General features: G+C 40.9%; 1 protein-coding gene across 1 annotated transcript in view; it reads right to left on the reverse strand.

Moving 5' to 3' along the window:
• Window positions 1-9,064: 9,064 nt before the first annotated feature.
• The window catches only part of LOC128659991 (oocyte zinc finger protein XlCOF6-like), a 218,713-nt gene continuing 199,951 nt past the window's right edge, over window positions 9,065-27,826 (reverse strand). Inside the window, exon 4 of the mRNA XM_053713584.1 lies at window positions 9,065-11,841. Coding sequence (XP_053569559.1) covers window positions 10,928-11,841 — 914 coding nt within the window. The 3' untranslated portion in view covers window positions 9,065-10,927. The remainder of the gene's footprint in view (window positions 11,842-27,826) is intronic.

The following is a 27,826-nucleotide window of genomic DNA, read 5'->3' on the forward strand; positions in this document are numbered from 1 at the left end:
CCCTGCATATTATTATTAACCCCTAATCTGCCGCTCTGTACACCACCGCTACCTACATTATACCTATGTAGCCCTAATCTGCTGCCCCTAACACCGCCGACACCTATATTATATTTATTAACCCCTAATCTGCCCCCCACAACGTCGCCTCCACCTACCTACAATTATTAACCCCTAATCTGCCGACCAAACCGCACTGCTACTATAATAAATGTATTAACCCCTAATCCGCCTCAATAACCCTATAATAAATAGTATTAACCCCTAATCTGACCTCCCTAACATTGCCGACACCTAACTTCAAACATTAACCCCTAATCTGCCGACCGGAGCTCACCGCTATTCTAATAAATTTTTTAACCCCTAAAGCTAAGTCTAACCCTAACACTAACACCCCCCTATGTTAAATATAATTTTTATCTAACGAAATAAATTAAATAATATTATATAAATTAATCCTATTTAAAGCTAAATACTTACCTGTAAAATAAACCCTAATATAGCTACAATATAAATTATAATTATATTGTAGCTATTTTAGGATTAATATTTATTTTACAGGCAACTTTGTAATTATTTTAACCAGGTACAATAGCTAAAATAGTTAAAATAATTACAAAATTACCTGTAAAATAAATCCTAACCTAAGTTACAACTAAACCTAACACTACACTATCAATAAATAAATTAAATAAACTACCTACCATTATCTACAATTAAACCTAACACTACACTATTAATAAATTAATTACATAAAATACCTACAAATAAATACATTTAAATAAACTAACTAAAGTACAAAAAATAAAAAAGAACTGAGTTACAAAAAATAAAAAAATACTTACAAACATTAGAAAAATATTACAACAATTTTAAACTAATTACACCTACTCTAAGCCCCCTAATAAAATAACAAAGACCCCCAAAATAAAAAAATGCCCTACCCTATTCTAAATTAAAAAAGTTCAAAGCTCTTTTACCTTACCAGCCCTGAAAAGGGCCATTTGCGGGGCATGCCCCAAATAATTCAGCTCTTTTGCCTGTAAAAAAACAACATACAATACCCCCCCCAACATTACAACCCACCACCCACATACCCCTAATCTAACCCAAACCCCCCTTAAATAAACCTAACACTAAGCCCCTGAAGATCTTCCTACCTTATCTTCACCATGCCAGGTTCACCGATCGATCCAGAAGAGCCTCCGATGTCTTGATCCAAGCCCAAGCGGGGGGCTGAAGAGTGACGTCCATCCTCCGGCTGAAGTCTTGATCCAAGCGGGCAGAAGAGGACATCCGGACCGGCAAACATCTTCATCCAAGCCGCATCTTCTATGTTCTTCAATCCGATGACGACCGGCTGATCTTCAAGACCTCCAGCGCGGATCCATCCATCTTCACCGACGAATGACGGTTCCTTTAAGGGACGTCATCCAAGATGGCGTCCCTCGAATTCCGATTGGCTGATAGGATTCTATCAGCCAATCAGAATTAAGGTAGGAAAATTCTGATTGGCTGATGGAATCAGCCAATCAGAATCAAGTTCAATCCGATTGGCTGATCCGATCAGCCAATCAGATTGAGCTTGCATTCTATTGGCTGATCCGATCAGCCAATCGGATTGAACTTGATTCTGATTGGCTGATTCCATCAGCCAATCAGAATTTTCTTACCTTAATTCCGATTGGCTGATAGAATCCTATCAGCCAATCGAAATTCGACGGACACCATCTTGGATGACGTCATTTAAAGGTACCTCATTCGTTGTTCAGTCGTCGGCCGGGATGGATGCTCCGCGTCGGTGGAGCCAAGAAAGAAGATTGAAGATGCCGCTTGATGGAAGATGCTGTCGGATGGAAGAAGACATTGCTGCCGCTTGATGGAAGATGCTTCCGGATGGAAGAAGACTTTGCTGCCGCTTGGATAAAGACATCGCCGGGATGAAGACCTCTTCTTTGCCGCTTGGATAGACATCGCCCGGATCGGATGAGGAGTTCGGCCCGGCGTGGTGAAGATAAGGTAGGGAGATCTTCAGGGGGGTAGTGTTAGGTTTATTTAAGGGGGGTTTGGGTTAGATTAGGGGTATGTGGGTGGTGGGTTGTAATGTTGGGGGGTGGTATTGTGTTTTTTTTTACAGGCAAAAGAGCAGTTTTCTTTGGGGCATGCCCCGCAAAGGGCCCTTTTAAGGGCTGGTAAGGTAAAAGAGCTTTGAACTTTTTTTAATTCAGAATAGGGTAGGGAATTTTTTATTTTGGGGGGCTTTATTATTTTATTAGGGGGCTTAGAGTAGGTGTAATTAGTTTAAAATTGTTGTAATATTTTTCTAATGTTTGTAAATATTTTTTTATTTTTGTAACTTAGTTCTTTTTTATTTGTTGTACTTTAGTTAGTTTATTTAAATGTATTTATTTGTAGGTATTTTATTTAATTTTTTATTGATAGTGTAGTGTTAGGTTTAATTGTAGATAATTGTAGGTAGTTTATTTAATTTATTTATTGATAGTGTAGTGTTAGGTTTAATTGTAGCTTAGGTTAGGATTTATTTTACAGGTAATTTGTAATTATTTTAACTAGGTAACTATTAAATAGTTATTAACTATTTAATAGCTATTGTACCTGGTTAAAATAATTACAAAGTTGCCTGTAAAATAAATATTAATCCTAAAATAGCTACAATATAATTATAATTTATATTGTAGCTATATTAGGGTTTATTTTACAGGTAAGTATTTAGATTTAAATAGGAATAATTTATTTAATAAGAAATAATTTATTTCGATAGATTTAAATTATATTGTTAGGTGTTAGGGTTAAGGTTAGACTTAGCTTTAGGGGTTAATAAATGTATTATAGTAGCGGTGTGCTCCGGTCGGCAGATTAGGGGTTAATACTTGAAGTTAGGTGTCGGCGATGTTAGGGAGAGCAGATTAGGGGTTAATACTATTTATTATAGGGTTATTGAGGCGGGAGTGAGGCGGATTAGGGGTTAATACATTTATTATACTAGCGGTGAGCTCCGGTCGGCAGATTAGGGGTTAATTATTGTAGGTAGCTGGCGGCGACGTTGTGGTGGGCAGATTAGGGGTTAATAAATATAATATAGGGGTCGGCGGTGTTAGGGGCAGCAGATTAGGGGTACATAGGGATAACATAGTTGGCGGCGGTGTACGGAGCGGCAGATTAGGGGTTAAAAAATTAAATAGAGTGGCGGCGATGTGGGGGGGCCTCGGTTTAGGGGTACATAGGTAGTTTATGGGTGTTAGTGTACTTTAGAGCACAGTAGTTAAGAGCTTTATAAACCGGCGTTAGCCCAGAAAGCTCTTAACTACTGACTTTTTTCTGCGGCTGGAGTTTTGTCGTTAGATTTCTAACGCTCACTTCAGCCACGACTCTAAATACCGGCGTTAGAAAGATCCCATTGAAAAGATAGGATACGCAAATGACGTAAGGGGATCTGCGGTATGGAAAAGTCGCGGCTGGAAAGTGAGCGTTAGACCCTTTAATGACTGGCTCCAAATACCAGCGGTAGCCCAAAACCAGCGTTAGGAGCCTCTAACGCTGGTTTTCACGGCTACCGCCCAACTCTAAATCTAGCCGTTAGTGATATTTGCAAAGTCGCAAGGCTTACACTTATTATGGCCACACCAGTACTTGCCCTTATGGCGCAATCAGGAAGTATTTGCTTTAGGTGTAGGCAATTGTGATGGAGATACTATGTTGCCAATAGTTTTACAACGTCTGTAAGAGCAACGTAAACCCTTATCCACTACAGACACTAGTTTGTCATCTGCTGTAAGAACTGAAAGGTGCTTCCTAACAATCTTACATACCTCTGTGCATTGCTCACTGTAATCAGTGATAAAGGTGACACACTCAAAAACTATATTTTGGTCTTTTGAATGGCCTTGGAGAAAGGTTTGTCACAAGGCAGTGATGGGCCCTAACTCACAGGGGCCGCAGGTCAGTATTTAGGATCTTTATGGGCTGCATTATACATTTTGTCTGTTAAACAAACAAATAATATATTTACAACAAATGTCTAGTTGCACAGGACAAGTTCTATGGCTCTTCTATGGCTCTCGCGCGGTAACTAGCCTAGTGAATACACTTTCCAAACAGATTAACACTTAGGCCTAGATTTAGAGTTGTGCGGCCAAAGGGGTGCGTTAGCTACGCGTGCTTTTTTTTTCCCCGCACCTTTTAAAAACCGCTGGTATTTAGAGTTCACTGAATGGCAGGGTTTTCAGTGCGTTAGGCTCCAAAAAGGGAGCGTAGAGCATCATTTACCGCCACTTCAACTCTAGATACCAGCGGTGCTTACGGACGCGGCCAGCCTCAAAAACGTGCTCGTGCACGATTCCCCCATAGGAAACAATGGGGCTGTTTGAGCTGAAAAAAAAAAAACACCTGCAAAAAAGCCGCGTTGAGCTCCTAACGCAGCCCATTGTATCCTATGGGGAAACACTTCCTACGTCTGCACCTAACACTCTAACATGTACCCCGAGTCTAAACACCCCTAACCTTACATTTATTAACCCCTAATCTGCCGACCCCGCTATCGCTGACCCCTGCATATTATTATTAACCCCTAATCTGCTGCTCCGTAAACCGCCGCAACTAAATTATCCCTATGTACCCCTAATCTGCTGCCCCTAACACCGCCGACCCCTATATTATATTTATTAACCCCTAATCTGCCCCCCACAACGTCGCCGCCAGCTACCTACAATAATTAACCCCTAATCTGCCGACCGGACCTGAGCGCTACTATAATAAAGTTATTAACCCCTAATCCGCCTCAATAACCCTATAATAAATAGTATTAACCCCTAATCTGCCCTCCCTAACATCGCCGACAGCTAACTTCAAGTATTAACCCCTAATCTGCTGATCGGAGCTCACCGCTACTCTAATAAATGGATTAACCCCTAAAGCTAAGTCTAACCCTAACACCCCCCTAAATTAAATATAATTTAAATCTAACGAAATAAATTAACTCTTATTATATAAATTATTCCTATTTAAAGCTAAATACTTACCTGTAAAATAAATCCTAATATAGCTACAATATAAATTATAATTATATTGTAGCTATTTTAGGATTAATATTTATTTTACAGGCAACTTTGTATTTATTTTAACCAGGTACAATAGCTATTAAATAGTTAATAACTATTTAATAGCTACCTAGTTAAAATAATTACAAAATTACCTGTAAAATAAATCCTAACCTAAGTTACAATCAAACCTAACACTACACTATCAATAAATAAATTAAACTACCTACAAGATCTTCCTACCTTATCTTCACCTCACCGGGTATCACCGATCCGTCCTGGCTCCAAAATCTTCATCCAAGCCCAAGCGGGGGCTGGCGATCCATAATCCTGCGGCTGAAGAGGTCCAAAAGAGGCTCCAAAGTCTTCATCCTATCCGGGAAGAAGAGGCGATCCAGACCGGCAACCATCTTCATCCAAGCGGCATCTTCTATCTTCATCCGATGAGGAACGGCTCCATCGTGAAGACCTCCAGCGCGGATCAATCTTCTTCCGACGACGTCCAACTGAAGAATGACGGTTCTTTTAAGGGACGTCATCCAAGATGGCGTCCCTCGAATTCCGATTGGCTGATAGGATTCTATCAGCCAATCGGAATTAAGGTAGGAATATTCTGATTGGCTGATGGAATCAGCCAATCAGAATCAAGTTCAATCCGATTGGCTGATCCAATCAGCCAATCAGATTGAGCTCGCATTCTATTGGCTGTTCCGATCAGCCAATAGAATGCGAGCTCAATCTGATTGGCTGATTGGATCAGCCAATCAGATTGAACTTGATTCTGATTGGCTGATTCCATCAGCCAATCAGAATATTCCTACCTTAATTCCGATTGGCTGATAGAATCCTATCAGCCAATCGGAATTCGAGGGACGCCATCTTGGATGACGTCCCTTAAAGGAACCGTCATTCTTCAGTTGGACGTCGTCGGAAGAAGATTGATCCGCACTGGAGGTCTTCACGATGGAGCCGTTCCTCATCGGATGAAGATAGAAGATGCCGCTTGGATGAAGATGGTTGCCGGTCTGGATCGCCTCTTCTTCCCGGATAGGATGAAGACTTTGGAGCCTCTTTTGGACCTCTTCAGCCGCAGGATTATGGATCGCCAGCCCCTGCTTGGGCTTGGATGAAGATTTTGGAGCCAGGACGGATCGGTGATACCCGGTGAGGTGAAGATAAGGTAGGAGGATCTTCAGGGGCTTAGTGTTAGGTTTATTTAAGGGGGGTTTGGGTTAGATTAGGGGTATGTGGGTGGTGGGTTGTAATGTTGGGGGGGTATTGTATGTGTTTTTTTACAGGCAAAAGAGCTGAATTTCTTGGGGCATGCCCCGCAAAGGGCCCTGTTCAGGGCTGGTAAGGTAAAAGAGCTTTGAACTTTTGTAATTTAGAATAGGGTAGGGCATTTTTTTATTTTGGGGGGCTTTGTTATTTTATTAGGGGGCTTAGAGTAGGTGTAATTAGTTTAAAATTGTTGTAATATTTTTCTAATGTCTGTAAATATTTTATTATTTTTTGTAACTTAGTTCTTTTTTATTTTTTGTACTTTAGTTAGTTTATTTAATTGTATTTATTTGTAGGTATTGTATTTAATTAATGTATTGATAGTGTAGTGTTAGGTTTAATTGTAGATAATTGTAGGTAGTTTATTTAATTTATTTATTGATAGTGTAGTGTTAGGTTTAATTGTAGCTTAGGTTAGGATTTATTTTACAGGTAATTTTGTAATTATTTTAACTAGGTAGCTATTAAATAGTTCTTAACTATTTAATAGCTATTGTACCTGGTTAAAATAAATACAAAGTTGCCTGTAAAATAAATATTAATCCTAAAATAGCTACAATATAATTATAATTTATATTGTAGCTATATTAGGGTTTATTTTACAGGTAAGTATTTAGCTTTAAATAGGAATAATTTATTTAATAAGAGTTAATTTATTTTGTTAGATAAAAATTATATTTGATTTAGGGGGGTGTTAGTGTTAGGGTTAGACTTAGCTTTAGGGGTTAATCCATTTATTAGAGTAGCGGTGAGCTCCGATCAGCAGATTAGGGGTTAATACTTGAAGTTAGGTGTCAGCGATGTTAGGGAGGGCAGATTAGGGGTTAATACTATTTATTATAGGGTTATTGAGGCGGGAGTGAGGCGGATTAGGGGTTAATAGCTTTATTATAGTAGCGCTCAGGTCCGCTCGGCAGATTAGGGGTTAATAAGTGTAGGCAGGTGGAGGGGACGTTGTGGGGGGCAGATTAGGGGTTAATAAATATAATATAGGGGTCGGCGGTGTTAGGGGCAGCAGATTAGGGGTACATAAGTATAACGTAGGTGGCGGTCGGCAGATTAGGGGTTAAAAAATTTTATCGAGTGGCGGCGATGTGGGGGGACCTCAGTTTAGGGGTGCATAGGTAGTTTATGGGTGTTAGTGTACTTTAGAGCACAGTAGTTAAGAGCTTTATAAACCGGCGTTAGCCCGGAAAGCTCTTAACTACTGACTTTTTTCTGCGGCTGGAGTTTTGTCGTTAGAGTTCTAAAAATCACTCCAGCCACGACTCTAAATACCAGCGTTAGAAAGATCCCATTGAAAAGATAGGATACGCAATTGACGTAAGGGGATCTGCGGTATGGAAAAGTCGCGGCTGGAAAGTGAGCGTTAGACCCTTAAATGACTGGCTCTAAATACCGGCGGTAGCCCAAAACCAGTGTTAGAAGCCTCTAACGCTGGTTTTCACGGCTACCGCCCAACTCTAAATCTAGGCCTTAGTTTTTTAATGGCCTAAGCTAATTTGATCTTGTTACTGAGTAGACAAAGGGTTGTCACTGCTATTTTGTTAGCAACACTTGTATTGTTTTACATGATTTTATTACCCCTGCTCAGACTTACTAAGGGCAGATATGTAGCAGGGTCAGGTTTATGAAGTCTGTAGTGTGCACTAATAATTCTAATGATTGGAAAACCTACGATTTTCAGAGTTTAAAGGACAGTAAAGTTAAAATTAAACTTTCATGATTCAGATAGGACATGCAATTTTAAACAACTTTCAAATGTACTTTTATCATCAAATCTGCTTTGTTCTCTTGGTATTCTTTGTTGAAAGCTAAACCTAGATAGGCTCATATGCAAATTTCTTATCTTTTATTAGTGCATTTTAATAGCTTTTTACAATAAATTTTCTTCCAAGAAAGGTGGCAACCCTAAGCAAGACAGGTCTAGTTAATGTGTGCTATACAGATAACGTGCTCACTCCTGTGGAGTTTTTTGAGTCAGCAATGATTGGGTAAAATACAAATCTGTCAAAAGAACTGAAAGAAGGGGCAGTCTGCAGAGGCTTAGGTAAAAGGTAATCACAGAGGTAAAAAGAATATTAATATATGTCAGGGTTTTTCCCTGCTTTGTTTGCCATGTGCATAGGGTTGCCACCTGTCCCCGTTTTACCGGGACAGTCCTGGTCTGAGGCTCTTTGTCCGTGTCCCGGAACTAGCCTCAAGTGCCCCGGGCTAAGCGCTACCCTAGCGCAGCAAGCAGCAGTGAGCACAGACTTTACAAAAAAATAAGCTGTCCAGAGGAGCGCTTAGCCCGGGGTTACTAAAAAAAATGAGTAGGTGGAGTCTGCAGGAGAGACCGAGGATGATGTGGGACAGTGGGAGGGGGGAAGAGGGTCGAGGAGGGGAGTCATCACATCCTGCAGCAGAGCAGCAGAGGCAGGACGCATGTTTTTTTTTTAAGGCTTCAGGTAGGCCTACCCTGCAACCAGGTGGATTCCGAAAATGGCAGAGTGGTGAAAGAATCCACCGCGCTGCATCCAGGTGGATTCTTTTGGTTGCACGCAGCCAACATTGTTTTGAGGATGCATGTGCAACTGGCGATAGACGCGTTACAAACGCGATTATAGTATAGAAATTGTATATTTATTCTGCTTCAGTTAACCAGGTGTAGCGCCTACTGAGTAGTGTTAAGGGTATCTAGTGATGCACTGAGGTATAAGGAGGTGGTGTCGTATAACTAAAGGGACCTGAAACACAAACATTTTTATTCATGATTTAGGTAGAACATACAATTTTTAAGCAACTTTCCAGTTCAATTATCAAATTTGCGTCATTCTCTTGGTATCATTTGTTGAAGGAGCAGTATTTATATATATATATATATATATATATATATGAAGGAGCAAGTAAAATGTGTCCACTCAGAGTACTGAGTAGATACAAGTGTTACTCTATAGTAGGCGCTAGTCGGTAATGGGTAGGATATAGTGGCAGCTATATGGAACAAGTACTGGTTGAGATGTGTGGCCCCAGACAGTAAGAGTAAAGGTACAAGGATTTATACAGCGCCTATATATCCACTAGGGTATCGGGTATGTACAAGAATGTGAATGAAAAAACATTAAACAAAGTAGTTCATATGAGTCCTTAAAATGTATATTGTCCGTGGTAAATCTCCAACTTATAGTTGATATGAAGTAATAGATGGTATATAATACCCTTACCAGATATTACCCCAATCTAATGAGGTAAGTATGCCGCACTGGGGGTATATGTAGATAGTTGGATCTCCTCCTTGTATCCAGATGAGATGCCTATTTCGGTATTCGTTAGCCTCCTGGAGTATGCAGGGATGTGTTTCTGATGGTGAATGTATCCCTTGCGCTTCCTGTAGATTAGTGGTTAGCCTCTTGGAGTACTTTTTCTGTCTTGGTATAAACTCCCCAGACAGCATGTACAGTAGATCTCTGAGGTTTGGTTCTTCTCAGTCGTCTTTTTGTTGGTCACACGTGAATTAGCACCAATGCTCCAATAAATGATTTTGATCCTTAATGACACTGAACAACAGGTATTCACCTTGTCAATGAGAGTAACACTGACCTATAATCATACTGCATTATAACACACGACACCAGGCAAGCAGGTACAAGCTGTCTGAATCAATATCTCCACCCACTCTCTGATTAACTTATACTAAAAATGCCTAAACCATAAGCTTGCCTGCAATATTCATATATGTTTACATATTGTAGGAAGTAGTAGCAGTAGAATTACCTTATGAAAAAGCATTTGTCGAGCAGCACTGGGGGTAGCCAAATCAATATTCACCTTAGTCCCAATCCCAACCCCTCTGAGGTCTGATTTCTAGGGGAGCCTAAACTCCTCACTACTCTCTCTGGATGTCCGACTCCTTCATATTCCAATAGAACTATATCTTATGAAAATTGTCATTCGTGCCATGAATCCATGAGGCACGCTCTGACATGGTGTATATAGTTCTAATTTTCTCCATGATCTCAGGCCAAGTAGGTACCCTCACATTCCAGTATTTGGCTACACAGATTCTGGTAGCTGTACATAATGTTCTAATAAACGTGTTTATAGCTGAAATATATATTGGTATGCATTCATTTAAAAGAGCCTGTGCTATCATGAGGGTTATCTTTTCAGATAAAATTGTACTTAAAAGCAATGTGGGGTTTTGGAGTTGTATCTAAACTTTTGTATGGCCAGATACAGTTGTGAAATCATTTTCTTATAACATTACTTATTTTTAGTGTTCTTTTTAGGGTTTATTAATTACACGTGTTTAGTCACGCAAGGTGCGTCACAAATACCACACACATCTTTTGAATCACCTGACTTTGTAATTTCTTACTCACTTATTTTTTACACAAATTATTTTGCATATGCACATTAGATAACCTCTATTGTCATCTTGGTTACTAATTTAGCTTCTTCTAGTTGGCGCATAGTACATTATTCTCTTTCCCAAAGAGAATTTTTTCTCCTAAGCAAAACCCCTAACCACATCCTCAACCACGCCCATTTGCAAAGTGTTAGGGAATCGGCTGTGCAAAGGGAAGCAACCCTACTTTGTAAACATGTTAAAGGTTTCTGCCCTTGTGAATCCTTTCATGATATTTCAGACTATTCATTTGTTTAAAACTTTTTCCACACTCTGTACATCTGAAAGGCTTTTCTCCTGTGTGAATCCTTTCATGATTTTTTAGATTACTCATGTCTCTAAAACTTTTTCCACACTCTGTACATGTGAAAGGCTTTTCTCCTGTGTGAATCCTTTCATGAGTTTTCAGATTACTCTTTTGTTTAAAACATTTCCCACACTCTGTACATGTGAAAGGCTTTTCCCCTGTGTGAATCCGTTCATGAGTTTTCAGCTCAATCTTTTGTGTAAAACTTTTTCCACACTCTGTACATGTGAAAGGCTTTTCCCCTGTGTGAATTCTTTCATGCTTTTTCAGAGCACTCTTTTTTGTACAACTTTTTCCACACTCTGTACATGTGAAAGGCTTTTCCCCTGTGTGAATCCGTTCATGATGTTTTAGACTACTAATTACTGTAAAACTTTTTCCACACTCTGTACATGTGAAAGGCTTTTCCCCTGTGTGAATCCGTTCATGATGTTTTAGACTACTAATTACTGTAAAACTTTTTCCACACTCTGTACATGTGAAAGGCTTTTCTCCTGTGTGAATCCTTTCATGATGTTTCAGATCACTCTTTTGTGTAAAACTTTTTCCACACTCTGTACATGTGAAAGGCTTTTCTCCTGTGTGAATCCTTTCATGATGTTTCAGATTACTCTTTTGTGTAAAACTTTTTCCACACTCTGTACATGTGAAAGGCTTTTCTCCTGTGTAAATCTTTCTATGACTTTTCAGATGATCTATTTGTGTAAAACATTTGCCGCACTCAGTAAATGTGTGTGGTTTCTCACCTGTGTGAATTTTGGAGTGCTCTAGTAGAATAGACTTCCATCTAAAGCTTTTCTCACATTCTGTAGATTTGAAACGTTTCTCCTTTGTATGAATTATTTGGCTAGACTGTAGACTTTTCTCTACTTTAATATGTTTTGAAAACTCAGTAAATGTGTGTGGTTTATCCTCTGGGATAATAATTTCACTAGTTAAGGCATAACTGTTGTCCTCTTGTTTGAAGACTAAATTACTGTCTGTACATAATGATTGCTCCCCAGTTTCTGTCAATTCACCATCTCCTTTAAATATCTGCTGTGATATCCCCAATGTTTGTGAATAGTCATTGGTGTCTAAGACTTTTGGAGTTTGCGGTATAATTCTGATGCTTCCTGTAGTGAAGGATGGATATGAACTATTCAGGTGTTTGTCTACATAAAAAGAAATGGAATAAAAAAAAATAAGAATGTTTATTCATTATAAAAAAAATCCATCTCAATAAAAAAACTTTTTTATACTCAAAAATGTCTTCCTTTTTGTATTTTTAAATTTATTTACCTGTAAATCACAAATTAAAAAAGGATGACATAGAATGTAAAACATTACTACATCATAGTAACCTAAATTACTGATTATTGATGAAAAAAAGTTATAGGGCCACATTAAACAAGGTGCATGTGGATAATGCTCTCAGCCAGGAAACAAGTACATCTGTATTCTGGGCAAGAGAGGTGGCATCCACCATCCACATTTAACATTACACAACCAAGCACACATACAGTTCTGCCCAGCTCATGCTCAACCAGTTGGGTGAGAACATGATGTCTTAATCATCACAGACTAATAATCAGTGTGAAATGTTTTGAGAGGATGTGGTTGTTTGATTTATATAAAACAGCCAAAAACTTTATTAGTTTAATAATAATAATAGTCACTGTAAAAACATAAAACAGAATTTATGTTTACCTGATAAATTACTTTCTCCAACGGTGTGTCCGGTCCACGGCGTCATCCTTACTTGTGGGATATTCTCTTCCCCAACAGGAAATGGCAAAGAGCCCAGCAAAGCTGGTCACATGATCCCTCCTAGGCTCCGCCTACCCCAGTCATTCGACCGACGTTAAGGAGGAATATTAGCATAGGAGAAACCATATGGTACCGTGGTGACTGTAGTTAAAGAAAATAAACTATCAGACCTGATTAAAAAAAAAAACCAGGGCGGGCCGTGGACCGGACACACCGTTGGAGGAAGTAATTTATCAGGTAAACATAAATTCTGTTTTCTCCAACATAGGTGTGTCCGGTCCACGGCGTCATCCTTACTTGTGGGAACCAATACCAAAGCTTTAGGACACGGATGAAGGGAGGGAGCAAATCAGGTCACCTAAATGGAAGGCACCACGGCTTGCAAAACCTTTCTCCCAAAAATAGCCTCAGAAGAAGCAAAAGTATCAAACTTGTAAAATTTGGTAAAAGTGTGCAGTGAAGACCAAGTCGCTGCCCTACATATCTGATCAACAGAAGCCTCGTTCTTGAAGGCCCATGTGGAAGCCACAGCCCTAGTGGAATGAGCTGTGATTCTTTCGGGAGGCTGCCGTCCGGTAGTCTCGTAAGCCAATCCGATGATGCTTTTAATCCAAAAAGAGAGAGAGGTAGAAGTTGCTTTTTGACCTCTCCTTTTACCGGAATAAACAACAAACAAGGAAGATGTTTGTCTAAAATCCTTTGTAGCATCTAAATAGAATTTTAGAGCGCGAACAACATCCAAATTGTGCAACAAACGTTCCTTCTTTGAAACTGGTTTCGGACACAGAGAAGGTACGATAATCTCCTGGTTAATGTTTTTGTTAGAAACAACTTTTGGAAGAAAACCAGGTTTAGTACGTAAAACCACCTTATCTGCATGGAACACCAGATAAGGAGGAGAACACTGCAGAGCAGATAATTCTGAAACTCTTCTAGCAGAAGAAATTGCAACTAAAAACAAAACTTTCCAAGATAATAACTTAATATCAACGGAATGTAAGGGTTCAAACGGAACCCCCTGAAGAACTGAAAGAACTAAATTGAGACTCCAAGGAGGAGTCAAAGGTTTGTAAACAGGCTTAATTCTAACCAGAGCCTGAACAAAGGCTTGAACATCTGGCACAGCTGCCAGCTTTTTGTGAAGTAACACCGACAAGGCAGAAATCTGTCCCTTCAGGGAACTTGCAGACAATCCTTTTTCCAATCCTTCTTGAAGGAAGGATAGAATCTTAGGAATCTTAACCTTATCCCAAGGGAATCCTTTAGATTCACACCAACAGATATATTTTTTCCAAATTTTGTGGTAAATCTTTCTAGTTACAGGCTTTCTGGCCTGAACCAGAGTATCGATAACAGAATCTGAGAACCCTCGCTTCGATAGGATCAAGCGTTCAATCTCCAAGCAGTCAGCTGGAGTGAAACCAGGTTCGGATGTTCGAACGGACCCTGAACAAGAAGGTCTCGTCTCAAAGGTAGCTTCCAAGGTGGAGCCGATGACATATTCACCAGATCTGCATACCAAGTCCTGCGTGGCCACGCAGGAGCTATCAAGATCACCGACGCCCTCTCCTGATTGATCCTGGCTACCAGCCTGGGGATGAGAGGAAACGGCGGGAACACATAAGCTAGTTTGAAGGTCCAAGGTGCTACTAGTGCATCCACTAGAGCCGCCTTGGGATCCCTGGATCTGGACCCGTAGCAAGGAACTTTGAAGTTCTGACGAGAGGCCATCAGATCCATGTCTGGAATGCCCCACAGCTGAGTGACTTGGGCAAAGATTTCCGGATGGAGTTCCCACTCCCCCGGATGCAATGTCTGACGACTCAGAAAATCCGCTTCCCAATTTTCCACTCCTGGGATGTGGATAGCAGACAGGTGGCAGGAGTGAGACTCCGCCCATAGAATGATTTTGGTCACTTCTTCCATCGCCAGGGAACTCCTTGTTCCCCCCTGATGGTTGATGTACGCAACAGTTGTCATGTTGTCTGATTGAAACCGTATGAACTTGGCCCTCGCTAGCTGAGGCCAAGCCTTGAGAGCATTGAATATCGCTCTCAGTTCCAGAATATTTATCGGTAGAAGAGATTCTTCCCGAGACCAAAGACCCTGAGCTTTCAGGGATCCCCAGACCGCGCCCCAGCCCATCAGACTGGCGTCGGTCGTGACAATGACCCACTCTGGTCTGCGGAATGTCATCCCTCGTGACAGGTTGTCCAGGGACAGCCACCAACGGAGTGAGTCTCTGGTCTTCTGATTTACTTGTATCTTCGGAGACAAGTCTGTATAGTCCCCATTCCACTGACTGAGCATGCACAGTTGTAATGGTCTTAGATGAATGCGTGCAAAAGGAACTATGTCCATTGCCGCTACCATCAACCCGATCACTTCCATGCACTGAGCTATGGAAGGAAGAGGAACGGAATGAAGTATCCGACAAGAGTCTAGAAGCTTTGTTTTTCTGGCCTCTGTCAGAAATATCCTCATTTCTAAGGAGTCTATTATTGTTCCCAAGAAGGGAACCCTTGTTGACGGAGATAGAGAACTCTTTTCCACGTTCACTTTCCATCCGTGAGATCTGAGAAAGGCCAGGACTATGTCCGTGTGAGCCTTTGCTTGAGTAAGGGACGACGCTTGAATTAGAATGTCGTCCAAGTAAGGTACTACAGCAATGCCCCTTGGTCTTAGCACAGCTAGAAGGGACCCTAGTACCTTTGTGAAAATCCTTGGAGCAGTGGCTAATCCGAAAGGAAGCGCCACGAACTGGTAATGCTTGTCCAGGAATGCGAACCTTAGGAACCGATGATGTTCCTTGTGGATAGGAATATGTAGATACGCATCCTTTAAATCCACCGTGGTCATGAATTGACCTTCCTGGATGGAAGGAAGAATAGTTCGAATGGTTTCCATCTTGAACGATGGAACCTTGAGAAACTTGTTTAAGATCTTGAGATCTAAGATTGGTCTGAACGTTCCCTCTTTTTTGGGAACTATGAACAGATTGGAGTAGAACCCCATCCCTTGTTCTCTTAATGGAACAGGATGAATCACTCCCATTTTTAACAGGTCTTCTACACAATGTAAGAATGCCTGTCTTTTTATGTGGTCTGAAGACAACTGAGACCTGTGGAACCTCCCCCTTGGGGGAAGCCCCTTGAATTCCAGAAGATAACCTTGGGAGACTATTTCTAGTGCCCAAGGATCCAGAACATCTCTTGCCCAAGCCTGAGCGAAGAGAGAGAGTCTGCCCCCCACCAGATCCGGTCCCGGATCGGGGGCCAACATTTCATGCTGTCTTGGTAGCAGTGGCAGGTTTCTTGGCCTGTTTTCCCTTGTTCCAGCCTTGCATTGGTCTCCAAGCTGGCTTGGCTTGAGAAGTATTACCCTCTTGCTTAGAGGACGTAGCACTTTGGGCTGGTCCGTTTCTACGAAAGGGACGAAAATTAGGTTTATTTTTTGTCTTGAAAGGCCGATCCTGAGGAAGGGCGTGGCCCTTACCCCCAGTGATATCAGAGATAATCTCTTTCAAGTCAGGGCCAAACAGCGTTTTCCCCTTGAAAGGAATGTTAAGTAGCTTGTTCTTGGAAGACGCATCAGCCGACCAAGATTTCAACCAAAGCGCTCTGCGCGCCACAATAGCAAACCCAGAATTCTTAGCCGCTAATCTAGCCAATTGCAAAGTGGCGTCTAGGGTAAAAGAATTAGCCAATTTGAGAGCATTGATTCTGTCCATAATCTCCTCATAAGGAGGAGAATCACTATCGACCGCCTTTATCAGCTCATCGAACCAGAAACATGCGGCTGTAGCGACAGGGACAACGCATGAAATTGGTTGTAGAAGGTAACCCTGCTGAACAAACATCTTTTTAAGCAAACCTTCTAATTTTTTATCCATAGGATCTTTGAAAGCACAACTATCCTCTATGGGTATAGTGGTGCGTTTGTTTAAAGTGGAAACCGCTCCCTCGACCTTGGGGACTGTCTGCCATAAGTCCTTTCTGGGGTCGACCATAGGAAACAATTTTTTAAATATGGGGGGAGGGACGAAAGGAATACCGGGCCTTTCCCATTCTTTATTAACAATGTCCGCCACCCGCTTGGGTATAGGAAAAGCTTCTGGGAGCCCCGGCACCTCTAGGAACTTGTCCATTTTACATAGTTTCTCTGGGATGACCAACTTGTCACAATCATCCAGAGTGGATAATACCTCCTTAAGCAGAATGCGGAGATGTTCCAACTTAAATTTAAATGTAATCACATCAGGTTCAGCTTGTTGAGAAATGTTCCCTGAATCAGTAATTTCTCCCTCAGACAAAACCTCCCTGGCCCCATCAGACTGGGTTAGGGGCCCTTCAGAAACATTATTATTAGCGTCGTCATGCTCTTCAGTATCTAAAACAGAGCAGTCGCGCTTACGCTGATAAGTGTTCATTTTGGCTAAAATGTTTTTGACAGAATTGTCCATTACAGCCGTTAATTGTTGCATAGTAAGGAGTATTGGCGCGCTAGATGTACTAGGGGCCTCCTGAGTGGGCAAGACTCGTGTAGACGAAGGAGGGAATGATGCAGTACCATGCTTACTCCCCTCACTTGAGGAATCATCTTGGGCATCATTGTCATTGTCACATAAATCACATTTATTTAAATGAATAGGAATTCTGGCTTCCCCACATTCAGAACACAGTCTATCTGGTAGTTCAGACATGTTAAACAGGCATAAACTTGATAACAAAGTACAAAAAACGTTTTAAAATAAAACCGTTACTGTCACTTTAAATTTTAAACTGAACACACTTTATTACTGCAATTGCGAAAAAACATGAAGGAATTGTTCAAAATTCACCAAATTTTCACCACAGTGTCTTAAAGCCTTAAAAGTATTGCACACCAAATTTGGAAGCTTTAACCCTTAAAATAACGGAACCGGAGCCGTTTTTAACTTTAACCCCTTTACAGTCCCTGGTATCTGCTTTGCTGAGACCCAACCAAGCCCAAAGGGGAATACGATACCAAATGACGCCTTCAGAAAGTCTTTTCTAAGTATCAGAGCTCCTCTCACATGCGACTGCATGCCATGCCTCTCAAAAACAAGTGCGCAACACCGGCGCGAAAATGAGACTCTGCCTATGCTTTGGGAAAGCCCCTAAAGAATAAGGTGTCTAAAACAGTGCCTGCCGATATTATTATATCAAAATACCCAAATAAAATGATTCCTCAAGGCTAAATATGTGTTAATAATGAATCGATTTAGCCCAGAAAAAGTCTACAGTCTTAATAAGCCCATGTGAAGCCCTTATTTACAATCGTAATAAACATGGCTTACCGGATCCCATAGGGAAAATGACAGCTTCCAGCATTACATCGTCTTGTTAGAATGTGTCATACCTCAAGCAGCAAGAGACTGCACACTGTTCCCCCAACTGAAGTTAATTGCTCTCAACAGTCCTGTGTGGAACAGCCATGGATTTTAGTGGCGGTTGCTAAAATCATTTTCCTCATACAAACAGAAATCTTCATCTCTTTTCTGTTTCTGAGTAAATAGTACATACCAGCACTATTTCAAAATAACAAACTCTTGATTGAATAATAAAAACTACAGTTAAACACTAAAAAACTCTAAGCCATCTCCGTGGAGATGTTGCCTGTACAACGGCAAAGAGAATGACTGGGGTAGGCGGAGCCTAGGAGGGATCATGTGACCAGCTTTGCTGGGCTCTTTGCCATTTCCTGTTGGGGAAGAGAATATCCCACAAGTAAGGATGACGCCGTGGACCGGACACACCTATGTTGGAGAAATTATGCTTACCTGATAATTTCCTTTTCTTCTGATGGAAAGAGTCCACAGCTGCATTCATTACTTTTGGGAAATAAGAACCTGGCCACCAGGAGGAGGCAAAGACACCCCAGCCAAAAGCTTAAATACTCCTCCCACTCCCCTCATCCCCCAGTCATTCTGCCGAAGAACAAGGAACAGTAGAAGAAATATAAGGGTTAAAGGTGCCAGAAGAATAAAAGGATGCCCCACATAAATTTACGGGTGGGGAGCTGTGGACTCTTTCCATCAAAAGAAAAGGAAATTATCAGGTAAGCATAATTTATGTTTTTCTTCTTAAATGGAAAGAGTCCACAGCTGCATTCATTACTTTTGGGAAAACAATACCCAAGCTATAGAGGACACTGAATGCCAAGACAGAAGGGTACAATAGGCGGCCCATACTGAGGGCACTAGGCCTGAACCTCTACCCAATAAAAAAAATCCTTCTTCGTCTGAAGCCAAAAGGAAAAGCCTCAAGGACACTGACTCGCAGCTAGTCCAGAAGCCAAACTAGAGACCGCAAAATGGACTAGACTGAGCCAACAGTCCACCAGGAAACACCGTCGCCCAATAGACGGTCCCCAACCACTCACCCCTCCCACTAATGAAGGGGACATCAGCCAAAACCCCCAAGGGGACAAGGCAAAGGAGAACCGAGGAAACCAAAAGGTCCCCTAATCCAAAAAAGAACACCTCCAATCGTGAGCCCAGCTCACAAAGACCCAAAGGGGCCCAAACAGGGAAAGTAGGTCACGCCTATACAAGCGAAACCCGGGATAGGACCAGGCACAGAGACAGAAAAGACTTCTCTCCAACATCCTGCAAGTACTGAATGCAACTGAAGAGGCAAAGCCCTCCCAGCGTCTCAACATATAATACCAAGTATTCAACCACGAAAAAATGTGTCACAAACCCAGTCGAAAAACCCAGAGTTTGAGAACACACAGTCCATATCAGGACGACACCGGGGGGTACTTGCGAGGAAGAAGAAGCAGTTAAGCAAGAAACAGACTGCAAAAGCAACCCCCAGACAGAGGGCATGCTCCAGGCGACCTAAGCCGCCAGACCCACTCACAGGTCTCTAAAAAGGGGAACACAAAACCTCAATGGAGGCCCCCCGAGAAGGAGAGTGTACCCTCAGAGACTGAAAGTGAAAGTTAATTTAGGACATTGAAAACACAGCATCTCATTATACCCATGTATATCAACATAATCGCTAACTTTTTTTTCTTAAAAAATATTAATCTTTTATTTTATTTACTAACATTTTATGCAGCCGTTTGCTTATCGACTCCTCCCATCTTCTTCTTCCTGGTTTTTCACTCTTTACGTATAGAGCGGTCCCACCCGCTCTATACGTAACATCTCTGCGCGTTCACAATGATAGAGTGCATTTGCGCATGCGCAATGTAAGTATGCTAACCGCAATGCGCATGCGATTGACCAAACTGCTGGGCTCCTATGCGCATGCGTCTCACTCGACTCGCAACATAGTAATGAATGGATCACGACATTGTATTCATTCATTATTATGCTATTTGCAAACAAAACAAGCAGCAAAGAAGCAGCAGCGTTGTTGAACCTGAGGAATCGTAATCCGACAGCTTACATATATATATTCATACAGTAAGTTGTTATTTATATCAATAGTAAGATAATATCTATTCTTGACAGTCATTTTATTGTATGCCAAACAAATTTTCTAATACAATAATAAAGTTTTTATAAAAAACGTTTATTTTATTATTCTCATCTCATTTTTTTTCAAGCTACGAAAGTCCCTAAATATAATAAATATGATATAGTTAGTCATGCAATATAAAGATAATTATATTAACAATCTTTTATGATATTTTCGAAAATTATAGATTTAAAATTCTACTCCAATACTAAATCAAAAATATATCTTTAAAATTTGTGAACAATTGTCATCTTAAAAGATCTCTATATTATTTTATGTATGTTCTAAATTTAGCTATGCAAGTTCATATGATTTTTAATCTATAACTACTAAGTATTGACAATTATTGAATATAATATATTACTTCAAATAAAAAATATATCTGTATTTGTTTATAGTATATATAAAAATATATATATATATTTTTTTACTGGTATCTGTAAATATGAATTTAGAGCGTTTAGTGAAATATCTAATCAGAACTTTTTGGATTGATATATAATCAAAATCTATTGCTGCATGTATTTATATCCCTGAAATATGTGTCAAATGGATTTGTAAGAATTTATCTATCACTATATATTAGTAAGATATACGTTTTTCAAATTAAAACTCTTTGAATATTACTCTCATTTCTTTTCTTTTTTTTTTTCTATTTCAGTATTATTTACTCGTATTTACTTTAAATATATTTCCCTGTGTGTTTACATTAAAGTGTAATATTGTTATCTGATCAGCAAAATCAATATCCATGAAATAGCTTTACAGTATAGATGGTAATTTGGCTCTGCAACAAATTATGCATAACACTGCATATTTTTGTTTCATTCTAATGTTTTACGGTATTAATGTTATCTATTAACACAATATTTTAAACACCAACTAATTATATATAGTTTGTTAAAACAAATAGATTCCACCCTTGTTTTTATATTGCAATTTGATATTTCTATCTGCTATGTAACATAAATCAAGATCAAATATTTTCCATTATATTTTTTTTTTGTATCTCTCACTATCTGTGGGTAACAATGCATATGTTATCCCATTTAAAATTCTTTCACTATTCTTATTATCTATTTTCCAACTTTTGTTTTGTCTAATCTACAACAGCTATTTTCAAGGTTGTTTATATTGCACTTAGAGATTGTTATCTGCAAAGCAACATAAATTTCCATGCAATAGCTGTCAAGTACAATTTATAACTTAGCTCTCTCGCTTATCTATGGCTTACACTGGTTTTTAAATTTCACATTTAAAGTTTTTAAATAATCTTTTTTAATTTATATTTTGAATATTGTACTATACACTCAAAGTTACATTCTACAATAACAGAATTTATGTTTACCTGATAAATTACTTTCTCCAACGGTGTGTCCGGTCCACGGCGTCATCCTTACTTGTGGGATATTCTCTTCCCCAACAGGAAATGGCAAAGAGCCCAGCAAAGCTGGTCACATGATCCCTCCTAGGCTCCGCCTACCCCAGTCATTCGACCGACGTTAAGGAGGAATATTTGCATAGGAGAAACCATATGGTACCGTGGTGACTGTAGTTAAAGAAAATAAATTATCAGACCTGATTAAAAAAACCAGGGCGGGCCGTGGACCGGACACACCGTTGGAGAAAGTAATTTATCAGGTAAACATAAATTCTGTTTTCTCCAACATAGGTGTGTCCGGTCCACGGCGTCATCCTTACTTGTGGGAACCAATACCAAAGCTTTAGGACACGGATGAAGGGAGGGAGCAAATCAGGTCACCTAAAAGGAAGGCACCACGGCTTGCAAAACCTTTCTCCCAAAAATAGCCTCAGAAGAAGCAAAAGTATCAAACTTGTAAAATTTGGTAAAAGTGTGCAGTGAAGACCAAGTCGCTGCCCTACATATCTGATCAACAGAAGCCTCGTTCTTGAAGGCCCATGTGGAAGCCACAGCCCTAGTGGAATGAGCTGTGATTCTTTCGGGAGGCTGCCGTCCGGCAGTCTCGTAAGCCAATCTGATGATGCTTTTAATCCAAAAAGAGAGAGAGGTAGAAGTTGCTTTTTGACCTCTCCTTTTACCGGAATAAACAACAAACAAGGAAGATGTTTGTCTAAAATCCTTTGTAGCATCTAAATAGAATTTTAGAGCGCGAACAACATCCAAATTGTGCAACAAACGTTCCTTCTTTGAAACTGGTTTCGGACACAGAGAAGGTACGATAATCTCCTGGTTAATGTTTTTGTTAGAAACAACTTTTGGAAGAAAACCAGGTTTAGTACGTAAAACCACCTTATCTGCATGGAACACCAGATAAGGAGGAGAACACTGCAGAGCAGATAATTCTGAAACTCTTCTGGCAGAAGAAATTGCAACTGAAAACAAAACTTTCCAAGATAATAACTTAATATCAACGGAATGCAAGGGTTCAAACGGAACCCCCTGAAGAACTGAAAGAACTAAATTGAGACTCCAAGGAGGAGTCAAAGTTTTGTAAACAGGCTTAATTCTAACCAGAGCCTGAACAAAGGCTTGAACATCTGGCACAGCAGCCAGTTTTTTGTGAAGTAACACCGACAAGGCAGAAATCTGTCCCTTCAGGGAACTAGCAGGTAATCCTTTTTCCAATCCTTCTTGAAGGAAGGATAGAATCCTAGGAATCTTAACCTTGTCCCAAGGGAATCCTTTAGATTCACACCAACAGATATATTTTTTCCAAATTTTGTGGTAAATCTTTCTAGTTACAGGCTTTCTGGCCTGAACAAGAGTATCGATAACAGAATCTGAGAACCCACGCTTCGATAAAATCAAGCGTTCAATCTCCAAGCAGTCAGCTGGAGTGAAACCAGATTCGGATGTTCGAACGGACCCTGAACAAGAAGGTCTCGTCTCAAAGGTAGCTTCCAAGGTGGAGCCGATGACATATTCACCAGATCTGCATACCAAGTCCTGCGTGGCCACGCAGGAGCTATCAAGATCACCGACGCCCTCTCCTGATTGATCCTGGCTACCAGCCTGGGGATGAGAGGAAACGGCGGGAACACATAAGCTAGTTTGAAGGTCCAAGGTGCTACTAGTGCATCCACTAGAGCCGCCTTGGGATCCCTGGATCTGGACCCGTAGCAAGGAACTTTGAAGTTCTGACGAGAGGCCATCAGATCCATGTCTGGAATGCCCCACAGCTGAGTGACTTGGGCAAAGATTTCCGGATGGAGTTCCCACTCCCCCGGATGCAATGTCTGACGACTCAGAAAATCCGCTTCCCAATTTTCCACTCCTGGGATGTGGATAGCAGACAGGTGGCAGGAGTGAGACTCCGCCCATAGAATGATTTTGGTCACTTCTTCCATCGCTAGGGAACTCCTTGTTCCCCCCTGATGGTTGACGTACGCAACAGTTGTCATGTTGTCTGATTGAAACCGTATGAACTTGGCCCTCGCTAGCTGAGGCCAAGCCTTGAGAGCATTGAATATCGCTCTCAGTTCCAGAATATTTATCGGTAGAAGAGATTCTTCCCGAGACCAAAGACCCTGAGCTTTCAGGGATCCCCAGACCGCGCCCCAGCCCATCAGACTGGCGTCGGTCGTGACAATGACCCACTCTGGTCTGCGGAATGTCATCCCTTGTGACAGGTTGTCCAGGGACAGCCACCAACGGAGTGAGTCTCTGGTCCTCTGATTTACTTGTATCTTCGGAGACAAGTCTGTATAGTCCCCATTCCACTGACTGAGCATGCACAGTTGTAATGGTCTTAGATGAATGCGCGCAAAAGGAACTATGTCCATTGCCGCTACCATCAACCCGATCACTTCCATGCACTGAGCTATGGAAGGAAGAGGAACGGAATGAAGTATCCGACAAGAGTCTAGAAGTTTTGTTTTTCTGGCCTCTGTCAGAAAAATCCTCATTTCTAAGGAGTCTATTATTGTTCCCAAGAAGGGAACCCTTGTTGACGGGGATAGAGAACTCTTTTCCACGTTCACTTTCCATCCGTGAGATCTGAGAAAGGCCAGGACAATGTCCGTGTGAGCCTTTGCTTGAGGAAGGGACGACGCTTGAATCAGAATGTCGTCCAAGTAAGGTACTACAGCAATGCCCCTTGGTCTTAGCACAGCTAGAAGGGACCCTAGTACCTTTGTGAAAATCCTTGGAGCAGTGGCTAATCCGAAAGGAAGCGCCACGAACTGGTAATGTTTGTCCAGGAATGCGAACCTTAGGAACCGATGATGTTCCTTGTGGATAGGAATATTTAGATACGCATCCTTTAAATCCACCGTGGTCAAGAATTGACCTTCCTGGATGGAAGGAAGAATAGTTCGAATGGTTTCCATCTTGAACGATGGAATCTTGAGAAACTTGTTTAAGATCTTGAGATCTAAGATTGGTCTGAACGTTCCCTCTTTTTTGGGAACTATGAACAGATTGGAGTAGAACCCCATCCCTTGTTCTCTTAATGGAACAGGATGAATCACTCCCATTTTTAACAGGTCTTCTACACAATGTAAGAATGCCTGTCTTTTTATGTGGTCTGAAGACAACTGAGACCTGTGGAACCTCCCCCTTGGGGGAAGTCCCTTGAATTCCAGAAGGTAACCTTGGGAGACTATTTCTAGCGCCCAAGGATCCAGAACATCTCTTGCCCAAGCCTGAGCGAAGAGAGAGAGTCTGCCCCCCACCAGATCCGGTCCCGGATCGGGGGCCAACATTTCATGCTGTCTTGGTAGCAGTGGCAGGTTTCTTGGCCTGCTTTCCCTTGTTCCAGCCTTGCATTGGTCTCCAAGCTGGCTTGGCTTGAGAAGTATTACCCTCTTGCTTAGAGGACGTAGCACCTTGGGCTGGTCCGTTTCTACGAAAGGGACGAAAATTAGGTTTATTTTTTGCCTTGAAAGGCCGATCCTGAGGAAGGGCGTGGCCCTTACCCCCAGTGATATCAGAGATAATCTCTTTCAAGTCAGGGCCAAACAGCGTTTTCCCCTTGAAAGGAATGTTAAGTAGCTTGTTCTTGGAAGACGCATCAGCCGACCAAGATTTCAACCAAAGCGCTCTGCGCGCCACAATAGCAAACCCAGAATTCTTAGCCGCTAACCTAGCCAATTGCAAAGTGGCGTCTAGGGTGAAAGAATTAGCCAATTTGAGAGCATTGATTCTGTCCATAATCTCCTCAAAGGGAGGAGAATCACTATCGACCGCCTTTATCAGATCATCGAACCAGAAACATGCGGCTGTAGCGACAGGGACAATGCATGAAATTGGTTGTGGAAGGTAACCTTGCTGAACAAACATCTTTTTAAGCAAACCTTCTAATTTTTTATCCATAGGATCTTTGAAAGCACAACTATCCTCTATGGGTATAGTGGTGCGTTTGTTTAAAGTGGAAACCGCTCCCTCGACCTTGGGGACTGTCTGCCATAAGTCCTTTCTGGGGTCGACCATAGGAAACAATTTTTTAAATATGGGGGGAGGGACGAAAGGAATACCGGGCCTTTCCCATTCCTTATTAACAATGTCCGCCACCCGCTTGGGTATAGGAAAAGCCTCTGGGAGCCCCGGCACCTCTAGGAACTTGTCCATTTTACATAGTTTCTCTGGGATGACCAACTTGTCACAATCATCCAAAGTGGATAATACCTCCTTAAGCAGAATGCGGAGATGTTCCAACTTAAATTTAAATGCAATCACATCAGGTTCAGCCTGTTGAGAAATGTTCCCTGAATCAGTAATTTCTCCCTCAGACAAAACCTCCCTGGCCCCATCAGACTGGGTTAGGGGCCCTTCGGAAATATTATTATCAGCGTCGTCATGCTCTTCAGTATCTAAAACAGAGCAGCCGCGCTTACGCTGATAAGTGTTCATTTTGGCTAAAATGTTTTTGACAGAATTATCCATTACAGCCGTTAATTGTTGCATAGTAAGGAGTATTGGCGCGCTAGATGTACTAGGGGCCTCCTGAGTGGGCAAGACTCGTGTAGACGAAGGAGGGAATGATGCAGTACCATGCTTACTCCCCTCACTTGAGGAATCATCTTGGGCATCATTGTCATTATCACATAAATCACATTTATTTAAATGAATAGGAATTCTGGCTTCCCCACATTCAGAACACAGTCTATCTGGTAGTTCAGACATGTTAAACAGGCATAAACTTGATAACAAAGTACAAAAAACGTTTTAAAATAAAACCGTTACTGTCACTTTAAATTTTAAACTGAACACACTTTATTACTGCAATTGCGAAAAAACATGAAGGAATTGTTCAAAATTCACCAAATTTTCACCACAGTGTCTTAAAGCCTTAAAAATATTGCACACCAAATTTGGAAGCTTTAACCCTTAAAATAACGGAACCGGAGCCGTTTTGAACTTTAACCCCTTTACAGTCCCTGGTATCTGCTTTGCTGAGACCCAACCAAGCCCAAAGGGGAATACGATACCAAATGACGCCTTCAGAAAGTCTTTTCTAAGTATCAGAGCTCCTCTCACATGCGACTGCATGCCATGCCTCTCAAAAACAAGTGCGCAACACCGGCGCGAAAATGAGGCTCTGCTTATGCTTTGGGAAAGCCCCTACAGAATAAGGTGTCTAATACAGTGCCTGCCGATATTATTATATCAAAATACCCAGATAAAATGATTCCTCAAGGCTAAATATGTGTTAATAATGAATCGATTTAGCCCAGAAAAAGTCTACAGTCTTAATAAGCCCTTGTGAAGCCCTTATTTACAATCGTAATAAACATGGCTTACCGGATCCCATAGGGAAAATGACAGCTTCCAGCATTACATCGTCTTGTTAGAATGTGTCATACCTCAAGCAGCAAGAGACTGCACACTGTTCCCCCAACTGAAGTTAATTGCTCTCAACAGTCCTGTGTGGAACAGCCATGGATTTTAGTGACGGTTGCTAAAATCATTTTCCTCATACAAACAGAATTCTTCATCTCTTTTCTGTTTCTGAGTAAATAGTACATACCAGCACTATTTCAAAATAACAAACTCTTGATTGAATAATAAAAACTACAGTTAAACACTAAAAAACTCTAAGCCATCTCCGTGGAGATGTTGCCTGTACAACGGCAAAGAGAATGACTGGGGTAGGCGGAGCCTAGGAGGGATCATGTGACCAGCTTTGCTGGGCTCTTTGCCATTTCCTGTTGGGGAAGAGAATATCCCACAAGTAAGGATGACGCCGTGGACCGGACACACCTATGTTGGAGAAATAAAATGTAATATTTAAATAAATTGATATTCACTGTATTATCCATTCTCCATTTATGAACAACCATCAAAGTTATATGTATATACTTTTTACCTCTGTGATTAGCTTCTAATAACCTTATTCAAAAACCTATATCAAATTCAAGTGACTGACAATTTTATATTTTCTTTGATTTAGTATTCTAATGGGCTAAATCTTAAAATGGACATACCTGCTTCATTTTTATTTTAAGATTTATAAAGAGAATTAAATTTTAAAGAACTCTTATTTGACTATATAAATTTGTTTTATTATATTGCTGTTCTTTGTAGAAAAGGTTATCTATATATGCTCACAAGCTTTTGATTGGTTGA

The sequence above is a fragment of the Bombina bombina genome, chromosome 5 (genome assembly GCF_027579735.1).
Source record: "Bombina bombina isolate aBomBom1 chromosome 5, aBomBom1.pri, whole genome shotgun sequence".
Taxonomy (NCBI): domain Eukaryota; kingdom Metazoa; phylum Chordata; class Amphibia; order Anura; family Bombinatoridae; genus Bombina; species Bombina bombina.